We start from the raw sequence: 13304 nt of genomic DNA on the forward strand, positions 1-13304 counted from the left end.
TTTACAAACTTTGTTAACCCTTTAGGTGTTCCACAAGAATTATTGGAAAATAGAGATACAATTTCAAAATTTTCACTTTTTTGGCAGATTTTCCATTTTTATAAAAAAAAATTCCAGTAACAAAGCAAGGGTTAACAGCCAAACAAAACTCAATATTTATTGCCCTGATTCTGTAGTTTACAGAAACACCCCATATGTGGTCGTAAACTGCTGTACGGGCACACGGCAGGGCGCAGAAGGAAAGGAATGCCATACGGTTTTTGGAAGGCAGGTTTTGCTGGACTGTTTTTTTTGACACCATGTCCCATTTGAAGCCCCCCTGATGCACCCCTAGAGTAGAAACTCCAAAAAAGTGACCCCATTTTAGAAACTACGGGATAGGGTGGCGGTATTGTTGGTACTAGTTTAGGGTACATATGATTTTTGGTTGCTCTATATTACACTTTTTGTGAGGCAAGGTAACAAGAAATAGCTGTTTTGGCACCGTTTTTATTTTTTGTTATTTATGTAAGTTTTACACAATGATTTCTTTTTTTAAACAAAAATAATCATGTTTTAGTGTTTCCATTGTCTGAGAGCCATAATTTTTTCAGTTTTTGGGCGATTACCTTGGGTAGGGTATGATTTTTGCGGGATGAGATGACCGTTTTATTGACACTATTTTGGGGTGCGTGTGACTTTTTGATCGCTTGCTATTACACTTTTTGTGATGTAAGGTGACAAAAAATTGTTTATTTAGCACAGTTTTTATTTAAAATTTTTTACGGTGTTCATCTGAGGGGTTAGGTCATGTGATATTTTTATAGAGCCGGTCGATACGGACGCGGCGATACCTAATATGTATACTATTTTTTATTTATGTAAGTTTTACACAATAACAGCTTTTTTAAAACAAAAATAAATGATGTTTTAGTGTCTCCATATTCTGAGCCATAGTTTTTTTTATTTTTGGGGCAATTGTCTCAGGTAGGGGCTCATTTTTTGCGGGATGAGGTGAAGGTTAGATTGGTACTATTTTGGTGGGCAAACGCCTTTTTGATCGCTTGCTGTTGTACTTTTTGTGATGTAAGGTGACAAATTTTTTTTTTATTTAGCACAGTTTTTATTTTTTATGGTGTTCATCTGAGGGGTTAGGTCATGTGACATGTTTATAGAGCCGGTTGATACGGACACGGCGATACCTAATATTTAAACTTTTTTTTCCCTATTTTTTACCAATTTTTTTTTACTTTATTTGGGGAAAATGACGTTTTTGTTTATTTTTACTTGAAACTTTTAATTTTTTGGGGGGGGAACTTTATTTTTTCAACTTTTTTTTTACTTAATTTTTTGTCCCACTTTGGGACTTCAACTTTTGGGGATCTAATCCCTTTTACAATGCATTCCAATACTTCTGTATTGGAATGCATTGGCTGTATGAGTAATACTGTGTGTATTACTCATACAGCTTCCGGCCTGTGAGATCCAGGGGGCTGGATCTCACAGGCTCGTCACCGGAAGGCAGCGCAGATGCCTAAGCAAGGCATTGCGCTGCCTTCCATGCCATCGGGTCCCCCCTACAGCTCCATGGGGACCCGATAGCACCGCCGCCCGCCGGATAAGGTCAAACCGCATGTCTGAATTGACCTGCGGTTTGCGGCGATCGCCGATGCGGGGGGTCACGGGACCCCACCCCACCCGGCGTTGTGACAGGATGCCCGCTGAATGATTTCAGCGGACATGCTGTTCCGATTAACCCCCGCCACAATGTAATTTTAAAGTTAGGACCTACCGGTACGCCCTGGGTCCTTAAGGACTCGGCAAACATGGCGTACCGGTACGTCCTAAGTCCTAAGGGGGTAAGGACCTTTGTGTGTGACAGCAGCAATATATATTTTTAGCGCATCCTGCACAAAATACCATGTAATAGGCCGCTATGGACAGTTAAATTATCCGCGCCACATCTCCTGTGTAAGTGTGCGCATCCCTAAAATATCAGTGACATCCAGTACACTTTTTCCGTAGACGGTGTCCGCTGCGGACAGTGAGATTAGCTGCGTCACATCTCCTGTGTAAAGTGTGCGCATCCCTAAAATATCAGTGACATCCAGTGTACTTTTTCCGTAGACGTTGTCCGCTTCTGACAGTGACCTTACAAGGGCCACATCTGCAGTGTAACGTGTGCGCTTCAAAAATTTATCTGTAACGTACAATGTAACTTTTTCGTAGACGGTGTCTGCTTCTGACAGTGACCTGACCAGGACCACATCTGCAGTGTAACTTGTGCGCTTCAAAAATTTCTCTGTGACATACATTATACTTTGTCAGCTTTGAAACCATATTTCCCCCGGAACCCAAAGACTTCCCGGAAGCAGCTCGGCGGGTCACGGGAATAATGCCGCCGGATCGCCGGTCGTCATCGTTTATGGTCGGAACTACGACGGAATCTGATCGTCTCCGAACCTCCGACTTTTGTTTTTGATTAATGAAAACATTCTTGGCAAATGCTTTTGCTTTGGTTCGTCTTGCGCCGGTCCACGAATTTCACCTATAGCGGCACAATGCGGATGCCCCCAGCCGTCCCTCTTAATCATGGCCCCAGTTCCGAAAACCAACAAAATAGAACCGGAGTCCTATTCCATTATTCCTAGCTGAAGTATTCAGGCGACCCGGCCTGCTTTGAACACTGTAAATTTTTTCAATGGTCAGCTAAGCAGCAGATACTCTCCCATCATTTTTTTAATGGTCAGCTCAGCAGCAGGCCCTCAATGATAATGTTTTAGACTGAGGGTCAGCTCAGTAGCAGGCCGTTGCATATCATTATTTTTGAGGGTCAGATCACCTGCAGGCCGTCGCATATAATGTTTTAGAGCGTCAGCTCACCTGTAGGCTCTCATCTACAATCTTTTAAAGGGTCAGCTCACCAGCAGGCCCTCACCTAATTATACCTAATAGGTAATTTGCACACATGCTGCCTTGCTTGGATGTGGTAGGCGTAGCCGTTTCTCAGGCTCCCCGCTCCTGAATCGAATAACTGATTCCCGCTTACCCATGGTCACCGTGGTCGGCGCTGAAAATAACATCAAAAGTTGATAGGGCAGACATCCGAATGGATCGTCGCCGTCACGGGGCCGTGCGATCGGTCCCAGGTTATCTAGAGTCACCAAAGCGGCAGCAGGCCCTCGGCCATAATGTTTCAGATGGTCAGATCAGCAGGCCCTTGCTCCAAATGATTTTGAGGGTCCCCAGCAGGCCATCAATCATACTTTTTCAAAATCGTTCCCAGCAACGACCTGGGAGTCCAAGATGCATCCAGACATCCTCCCCATGCTGTTCCTGAACCATTTCAGTGGTGTTTCCATCAATTTCTGACCTTTTCCTATGAACCAGGCACCCTCCCCTCTTCAGAGCAGGGGGTGTCTGGTTTAATGCTTGGGTTCTCCCAAAGACTTCCATCATCCCGATGTGTTCGGCCCGAGCCCCCGAGCACTAGTGTGCTCGATCAACACTAATCATCAGTATAAAAGTCTCAGAAAACCCCTTTAATGTCCAGTTTTCTTCTGCACCGCAGCACTCCCAGCGATCCACGGTGCACTGGAGCTGTACCTGCATGGAAAAAATATAATTCTCCAGAACCCTGGGGGTCCCGTCAGTTTGACCCCCATCGATCAGGGTATGATTGCTTATCCAAGAGATATTACCATTACTTTCTATGATGGGAAACCTGCTTTGAGGTATATTCTCATTTTCATTGCAAGGATATCCCATCAATGTCTGATAAGTCCACCTCTGGGACCTGCTTCTATCCCAAAAAAATGGTCCCCCCAAAGTGAAGGAGAGCACACTGTGCATGCGTGGCCTGCTCTCCATTCACCACAATTAGACTGCCGTTAATAGCCGGTCCAACGCTCGGCTATTTCCACAGCTCCCGTAGCAGTGAATGGATTGTGGCCGTGCATGCAGGGTGCGCTCTCCTTCACTTTATGGGGCTGTTCTGGAAACGGGAGCGGGTCTCAGACTTTGGACCTGCACCTATCTAACATTAATGTCACGTGCCATGCGTGAACACGTCACTGCTGAGACCACTGATTGGCCGGTGACGTGCATGTAGACACGTCACATTTCTGGTCCAGCAGAGGAAAAGGTGCCTTGGAGCACCTGTGACAGGGGAGACAGTTTTTTTTTTACTTTTTCATGCTGACCAACAATCTCAACAGGGGTTCCTGTCTCGGAGAACCTCTTTCAATATGTTATTGATTGCTATCATGAACTCCAGATGGTGCGGTGGACACGCATACTTGCTGCTGCTCCGCTCAACTGTATGGGGGGCCTGTACTCCGCAGTCTCGGGGAGCTGAATGGATAGGGGCTAAGATGTTGTAATGGGACAACTCCTTTAAGGATTTACCATGCACATCGAAATGTGAGGAAACTTATGCCTAGGACCCTCACCTATCTAATGAAAGGGGGTCCTCTGACCTCCGTTCTGAATTCTAGCTGCCGCATTCTCCATATTAGATATGACCACCTCTCCACCTACAAATCCATAGAATATGGTGGACATTGTCACATGCTCTGCAAAAATATCTGTCTGGATTTTTGTTACTGCCATCCATGAGAATATTAATGTTCACTATTCTTGAAGATTAAAAAAAAAGCTATGGATTAGCCCCACTGAAAATCACAAAATCTCAATGTGTGAATTTAGACTCCTAAAAACTACACCTCCTAGTCCTTTAATTCAGGGCCCCATACAGGCAAACCATGTGGGGGCCCCCTGGCTCTTCTCACATTCATAGCCATAATAGCATGTTTTGTTTTTTGCTATGTTAGATTTAAATTTCTATCAACTTTTATTTATAGGGACGGGGAAAAAAATTGCGCCATTCTTATTAAAGCCGTTCACCGATCACCATGAATAATGTGCTCACTATATTTTACAGCTTATTATGATTGCAGGGAAATCAAATACTCTTTTGCGATCTTAAATTTTTGTGCTGTTGCTTTTTTTTATTTTTTATATCAGCAATATTTTAAAGATTTTCTGCCATAACCTAAACTACTTGACAGATCCCTGGTGGGAATGGAGCCTTAGACCCTCCGTATAGCAGGCAGAAAGCTTGCCACTACTCTATATAACTTCTCTGATGTAAGAGAAGGATTTTCTACGCCTAAAGAGCTACTTAGCCGTGTTACTATTTATTTAAAGAGGTTGTCCAATATAGCTGTTACTAAGGCAAGATGGGACTGAGCGCCGACCAACAGGAAAACAGCGGAGCGGCGCGGCAGTGGGGCCGTCTACTATTGGAAAAAATGTGCCACTTGTGTCCTGTTGTTCGGGTGCCCTAGTCATGGGGTCCCAATCCCATAAGAATCACTTCAATAAACGTAGGCACTCCTGAAGGTGCGTTTGAAATACTGTGCTTTTTTTAAATTTGGCTTTCATAGGCAAGGCAACTTCGAGTGTGTACACGTGACGTTTCGCTCCCTCTGGGACCTTTATCAAACGCTAGTTGCCATAGAAGAGAAGATTTTGCTTAGCAGGAGTAGTGGAAAGGTGTGAACACGCCATGGGTAAGCTGACGCCTTTTCAAACACATCTTAAGGAGTGCCTAAGTTTATTGAAATAATTCTTAGGGATCTACTATAGGACGTGCCCATGTGCAAGAAGCTGCAACTTGATAGGTTCGGCAAAGCCTTTGTGAAAGAGGCCGTGGGAATCGGAAGAGAGAAGTAGGGCCTCCTGGTTCCTGCAGATAACATGCCGCCATAAGCGACTGGGATGGCAGTAGTCCTGCAGGTCAGGCACTGTATACTGAATGTATTATGTGCCGCCGGAGGGGAGGGATGGAAGTAAATACGGGCCCACCAAGGGATTTAGCAGCAATCTGGCGGGCACGTCTGAGCCTCTACAACACGGTTGCATACAAGTCAATGAGTCATCTCCAGTCTACAGGTTCCTATGGTCCACGTGGCTGCTGTAATGCAAATCTCTGTTAGCAGCAGCTCAGCCAAGATGGCCGCTCCAATAATCATGTACAGAACATACAATAAAAAACAGTTTAGATAAAAAGAAGATCTGCATCATCTGGAGTCACATAGGTATATGGTTATTGAAATTCAATTCAACCCCATGGATGTGACGCAAAATACAGATACGGTCCATGTGCCGCCCGCATTTTATTTGTCAACAAATTATTTTCAATGGGTCCGTGGTCGACATTTTTTTTGGGCGGAACAGACATATACATGGAGAAAGCACATGGATGGCGTTAAACGGATGCAAGCTTTAAACACGGCAGTATCTTACTCTACCTGATTTTGGAGACTTTGGCGCGGCGTCTTTGCCACGAGGGGTGTCTTTCCTATCGGTCTTCTCCACAGAGCTTTCTATGAGAATAAAATACAATAAAGAGGCCATTGCTGGATGCGTAATTCATACAAACGAGTTTATAACATGAGGATAATACTATTAAAGGTGATAGAAGACTTCAGCTAAACTCGCATATACGACCTTATGATATGACCTTAGAGCCAGCCCTTTTGGGGTCTTCCTTAACCTGACATGATAGGTGACCTCAGAATCCCTCCACCAACTGGAAATACGTATTTGATACTTCAGTGAAACATGATCATAAAAGTGTTTATTGCAGTGCACAGCCGGATGAAATCTCTGCGCCTCTAAGGCTGCGCTCACATCAGCTTTCATCCTTTCCGTTCTCCTGCACCATTATAGGACAGAATCAGCAGATAAATGGAGCCTACGGGCCCCATAGACTATAATAGGGTCCGTTAGGTTTCCGTTCAGAAGAAGATTTTTGAAGCGGAGCAGGAGAATGGGAAGGCTGAACGCTGATGTGACCGCAGCCTAACTACTAAGGCCAGTTTCGGATGAGCACATTCCGGACACATTCATGGGTCACTATCACATAGGAGTGTAATGACCCCAACTGTCTATGAAGTTGGTGGGGCACAAGTCTGTAACAAGCTAGCCGTGTACCAAGGTGGCATTCATTTTCCAGTCTAACGCTTAGGGGTTCAAACACATAAAGGGATTCATGTAATCACATAAAATATGTGCTCCCTGGTAGTGGTCCTCAGGTACCATATAATACATGTGCTGCAGCACAGTGGTCCCTGGTAGTAGTCCTCAGGTACCATATAATACATGTGCTGCAGCACAGTGGTCCCTGGTAGTGGTTCTCAGGTACCATATAATACATATGCTGCAGCACAGTGGTCCCTGGTAGTGGTCCTCAGGTACCGTATAATACATATGCTGCAGCACAGTGGTCCCTGGTAGTGGTTCTCAGGTACCATATAATACATGTGCTGCAGCATAGTGGTCCCTGGTAGTAGTCCTCAGGTACCATATAATACATATGCTGCAGCACAGTGGTCCCTGGTAGTAGTCCTCAGGTACCATATAATACATGTGCTGCAGCACAGTGGTCCCTGGTAGTAGTCCTCAGGTACCATATAATACATGTGCTGCAGCACAGTGGTCCCTGGCAGTAGTCCTCAGGTACCATATAATATATGTGCTGCAGCACAGTGGTCCCTGGTAGTAGTCCTCAGGTACCATATAATACATGTGCTGCAGCACAGTGGTCCCTGGTAGCAGTCCTCAGGTACCATATAATATATGTGCTGCAGCACAGTGGTCCCTGGTAGTAGTCCTCAGGTACCATATAATATATGTGCTGCAGCACAGTGGTCCCTGGTAGTAGTCCTCAGGTACCATATAATATATGTGCTGCAGCACAGTGGTCCCTGGTAGCAGTCCTCAGGTACCATATAATACATGTGCTGCAGCACAGTGGTCCCTGGTAGCAGTCCTCAGGTACCATATAATATATGTGCTGCAGCACAGTGGTCCCTGGTAGTAGTCCTCAGGTACCATATAATATATGTGCTGCAGCACAGTGGTCCCTGGTAGTAGTCCTCAGGTACCATATAATATATGTGCTGCAGCACAGTGGTCCCTGGTAGAAGTCCTCAGGTACCATATAATATATGTGCTGCAGCATAGTGGTCCCTGGTAGCAGTCCTCAGGTACCATATAATATATGTGCTGCAGCACAGTGGTCCCTGGTAGTAGTCCTCAGGTACCATATAATACATATGCTGCAGCATAGTGGTCCCTGGTAGCAGTTATCAGGTACCGTATAATACATGTGCTGCAGCACAGTGGTCCCTGGTAGCAGTCCTCAGGTACCATATAATATATGTGCTGCAGCACAGTGGTCCCTGGTAGTAGTCCTCAGGTACCATATAATACATATGCTGCAGCATAGTGGTCCCTGGTAGCAGTTATCAGGTACCATATAATACATATGCTGCAGCATAGTGGTCCCTGGTAGCAGTTATCAGGTACCGTATAATACATGTGCTGCAGCACAGTGGTCCCTGGAAGCTAGAACTGTTTGTTTACATCCAGAAGGTCCATGGACATGGTATAGACCTACATGGAGAGTACCCAGTCCTTATCTGTACGTATCACAGTCGAAGGAGATGCAGGAACTCAGCTGATGTTGGTGTCACGGCCAATGGGTTGCAATCACTGTACCCCCTATTTTTACACCTATGCATTTATTTAGGAGGTGCCAAATGTATACTGTAGCTGTACAAATGAGTAAATGATGAAAGTTGATGCAAATATACAAACTAACAACATATTGCTGCTCCGGAGAGCTTACAGTCTAAAGTGGTGGAATATTTCAGACATGAGGTTGGGGTAGATGGGCATCAACAGAGTTCCATAAAAATGGTTAATGGAAATGGTCCAGCAAAGTTAAGATGAAGGTTAAGTTCAGAAAACTTGAACGGATCAATAGGACCAGAACAGTCTTAAAGGTTCAAGGGAACATCTGACAGATGGTTAGTAAGAAGTCAGCATGATGTGGGGGTTTATAGACATCCATGTGTGGTCCAGCAGAGGACACATGATGGCAAGATGAGAGAAAAAGAGCAATGAGGGGAGTACAAGAAAGGGGACAGGAATCAGGCACCAGGGAAGCATGAGGAACCAGAGGAGTGGATGAGTCTCAGGTTGGCTTAGTTGACGAGACACCGAGGACAATCTATATCAGAATGGACGGCCAGTGATTATGACAGTTTTTGTAGGAAATCCTCAATTAAGAAGAAACAGAAGTTACAAAACCTTTGGGAGATTTGGATCGTCCCTTTCCTTTTTTAGCAGAGGTCTTTTTTTCTGATATTGTAGCTGGGGTATCTTGAGTGGTATCTGAGGGAGGTGGTGGTGGAGGTGGTGTGGCTGGTGGTGGCGGTGAAGGGATCTCCTCTTTCTTCTCAGGCGTCTTCCCTGTGTATTGAAGGGTTACATAATATTAAAAGATGTGGTCTGAGGCTTCCTATACCATAAGTGCAGTGGTCTACATCCTGTGGTCCTCCAGCTGAGATGCAGACTGATGATGACCACTGCCGTTATGTAGAATAAAATGTCGTGGAACGTGAAGAGAAAAAGGCAGGTAACGGGCCGCTGCTGGTGCTAAAAACATATTTATTAATGACATAAAATGGAGAATCATGTATAAAACTAGGAGGTCAGCACAACGCGTTTCAGGGGTGAATCACCCCCTTCATCAGTGTAAATTAGGAAGGTCACCTCCTGCCAGGACGGGGTGGGGGCTGAGGTAAATGTAACGGGTATCGCGGGTACCGCCCATCGCTGATCCTCCATAGCAGTACATGGTAGTACATAGGGATTACATGAATGATAACAAAAAGTGCTATATTGTGGCCGCAGTAAGGAAACCATGCGCCGAGTGAAACAGCAGATTGTAAAGATTGGATATAGAAATATAGAAATTATTGAATAATTAGTGGATAAGAGCCCAGCAGAATGTGGGAGTGAAAAGCAACATGTGTTCATTCATAAAAATGTTTACTAAAACCAGGAAAATGCTAAGTAATGCACTGAAAGAAACTCCTAATGTGTTCAGTGGCCTCATTAGGGCCCCTCGGGGTCAAACTTTGCAGTCTGTACCTCCAGTAGACTTCACCGATTTACAATTAGTTGAAAGGATTTCTAGTAGTAGACGGGACCTGTTCTATGAGAGGCAATAGGGAATTATCCTGAGGATTTCTAGTAGTAGACAGGACCTGTTCTATGAGACGCAATAAGGAATTATCCTGAGGATTTCTAGTAGTAGACGGGACCTGTTCTATGAGACTCAATAGGGAATTATCCTGAGGATTTCTAGTAGTAGACAGGACCTGTTCTATGAGACTCAATAGGGAATTATCCTGAGGATTTCTAGTAGTAGACAGGACCTGTTCTATGAGACGCAATAGGGAATTATCCTGAGGATTTCTAGTAGTAGACAGGACCTGTTCTATGAGACTCAATATGGAATTATCCTGAGGATTTTTAGTAGTAGACGGGACCTGTTCTATAAGACGCAATAAGGAATTATCCTGAGGATTTCTAGTAGTAGACAGGACCTGTTCTATGAGACGCAATAAGGAATTATCCTGAGGATTTCTAGTAGTAGACAGGACCTGTTCTATGAGACTCAATATGGAATTATCCTGAGGATTTCTAGTAGTAGACGGGACCTGTTCTATGAGACGCAATAAGGAATTATCCTGAGGATTTCTAGTAGTAGACAGGACCTGTTCTATGAGACGCAATAAGGAATTATCCTGAGGATTTCTAGTAGTAGACAGGACCTGTTCTATGAGACGCAATAAGGAATTATCCTGAGGATTTCTAGTAGTAGACGGGACCTGTTCTATGAGACACAATAGGGAATTATCCTGAGGATTTCTAGTAGTAGACAGGACCTGTTCTATGAGACGCAATAGGGAATTATCCTGAGGATTTCTAGTAGTAGACGGGACCTGTTCTATGAGACACAATAGGGAATTATCCTGAGGATTTCTAGTAGTAGACAGGACCTGTTCTATGAGAGGCAATAGGGAATTATCCTGAGGATTTCTAGTAGTAGACGGGACCTGTTCTATGAGACTCAATAGGGAATTATCCTGAAGATTTCTACTACTAGAAATCCTTTCAACTAATTGTAAATCGGTGAAGTCTACTGGAGGTACAGGCTGCAAAGTATGACCCCGAGGGGCCCTAATGAGGCCACTGAACACATTAGGAGTTTCTTTTAGTGCATTACTTTGCCTTTTCCTGGTTTTAGTAAACATTTTTATGAATGAACACATGTTGCTTTTCACTTCCACATTCTGCTGGGCTCTTATCCACTAATTACGCATTCATTTCTATATTTAACCTTTACAATGTGCTGTTTCAGTCGTGTCATGGTTTTCTTACTGCGGCCACAATATTGCACTTTTTGTTATCAGTCATGTAATCCCTATGTACTACCATGTACTGCTATGAAGGATCAGCGATAGGCGGCACTTTCAGTACATCTGCAGACTGTGACTCAGTCAGGGAGCTGCTCTGACGGCTGGATCTGTAGACCTTAACTCTGAACTCCTGACAGCTCATAAACACTCATGATGGCGAAATTCTTAGTAAACTGATATGAGGATAGCTATAACGAGTGTTTATGAGCTGTTAGGAAAGTACAGATAAGGATCCAGATCGACCTACAGAGCAATTCTCTGACAAATTCACTGAGAACGGGGGAGGAACAGTCTGTGGATGAAGGAAAACAGTTTTTTTTTTTTTTTTTTTAATAAAGACCAATTGAAAACATGATTTTCGCTCAAACTGACTAGAATGCAATGATTACAAAATTCCCCCAAGAGTGTCCATATGTAACGGCCTCTGTGTTAACAGGGGTAATGCCTTGTTGTTGCAGCATGTATGTGCTTTGCTCCCCTTCTCCTGGTTCCTCCTCTGTCTGGTGCTGGAGGGGTTAACTACCTGGCTGGGTGTAGCCACTTGGTTTTTATCACCTGTGGCTTCCAGACTGGAGTCAGTTATACTCCAGCTTTTGTTGGTGCAGGAGCTTGCTTCTGTCCTGGGTGTTTTATCTGCTCAGTCCTTAAGGGCCACCTAGTGGGACATCGATGTCTCCCCGATGTCTTCCTTCCTCTCACTATCCTTGCATATTATATGTTTGGTGATGTTTATGTATGGGTGGTTGTTGTCTTGTCTAGTTGTTGTTACATGTCTAGTCTGTTAGTATCTGTAGTCCAGCATGTTTGCTAGACATGTCCCCTGTGTTGTGTTCCTCCGGAAAGGGGTCTCAGGGTTCCCCGGAGGGGGAACCATAAGTCAGTGTGCAGCTCTGCCGGGGGCCGCCATGCATCCTGTCCGCATGGGGTCCGGTTGCAGTTGTTGTCGCAGCAGGTAAGCGTGTGTTGTCTGTTGGCTCTTGCCTGCCGATTTAGTAGCGGTGCACTGTCTGTCCCTTCTCTGGCAGCTAGGCCAGCTAGGTGTCTGGGATGAACAGGTTGTCTCAGCCCCTTTCTCTAATTGAGGGATTATCAGGGCGGCTCAGGGTCCTAGGTTTCCTGGGTATGAGCCGTCCTACCATCCAGGTCTGCTCATACGGTTAGGAGTTAGAGTCAGGATTAGGGACGCTGTAGGAGGTGACCTGCTCCCTGTTCCCGGCATCCAGGCCTAGTTGCTATCCTGTCTGCTCCCCATTGTACGGTGGGGAGTTTCCCCCACTCCCCACCGTGACAGTATGTCCCACTAGGTGGCCCTCAAGGACTGAACAGATAAAACACCCAGGACAAGAGCAAGCTCCAGCACCAACAAAGGCTGGAGTACAACTGACTCCAGCATGGAAGACACAGGTGATAAAAACCAAGTGGACACACCCAACCAGGTAGTTAACCCCTCCAGCACCAGACAGGGGAGGAACCAGGAGAAGGGGAGCAAAGCACATACATGCTGCGACAACAAGGCGTTACCCCTGGCAACCAGCATGCACGGCAATGTGTCACGTCGCACAACACCGAGGCTGTGACACCATAGCCTTTGAGGTGCTAATGCAGGGTTTTTATTGTGTGGGAACTGTATGGTCACATTGTGGAACTATCTGGGCACTGCATTATATTATTTATCTGAGTGTTTGGGTACATTAGGAGCATTGTGTGACATTAGGCTACTTTCACACTAGCGTTAATATTTTCCGGTATTGAGATCTGTCATAGGGTCTCAATACCAGAAAAAAACGATTCCATTTTGTCCCCATTCAATGTCAATGCATTCCGTTCCGTTCTCATACCGGAGAGCAAACCCCAGCATGCTGCAGTTTGCTCTCCGTCCTGGGATGCGGAGCAAAACAGATCCGTCATGACCCACAATGAAAGTCAACGGGGACGGATCCGTTTTCTCTGATACAACAGAAAACTGATCCATCCCCGATTGAC

The 13304-nt window shown here is 45.0% G+C and overlaps 1 protein-coding gene across 1 annotated transcript in view; it reads right to left on the reverse strand.

Annotated features, from left to right (window-relative positions):
• The window catches only part of SPEF2 (sperm flagellar 2), a 166412-nt gene that overhangs the window by 43925 nt on the left and 109183 nt on the right, over positions 1–13304 (reverse strand). The window contains exons 19-20 of the mRNA XM_040420983.1: positions 9142–9303; positions 6294–6368 (exon numbers count right to left, since the gene is read on the reverse strand). Coding sequence (XP_040276917.1) covers positions 6294–6368; positions 9142–9303 — 237 coding nt within the window. The remainder of the gene's footprint in view (positions 1–6293; positions 6369–9141; positions 9304–13304) is intronic.

Source organism: Bufo bufo, chromosome 2, assembly GCF_905171765.1.
Source record: "Bufo bufo chromosome 2, aBufBuf1.1, whole genome shotgun sequence".
NCBI classification, from domain to species: domain Eukaryota; kingdom Metazoa; phylum Chordata; class Amphibia; order Anura; family Bufonidae; genus Bufo; species Bufo bufo.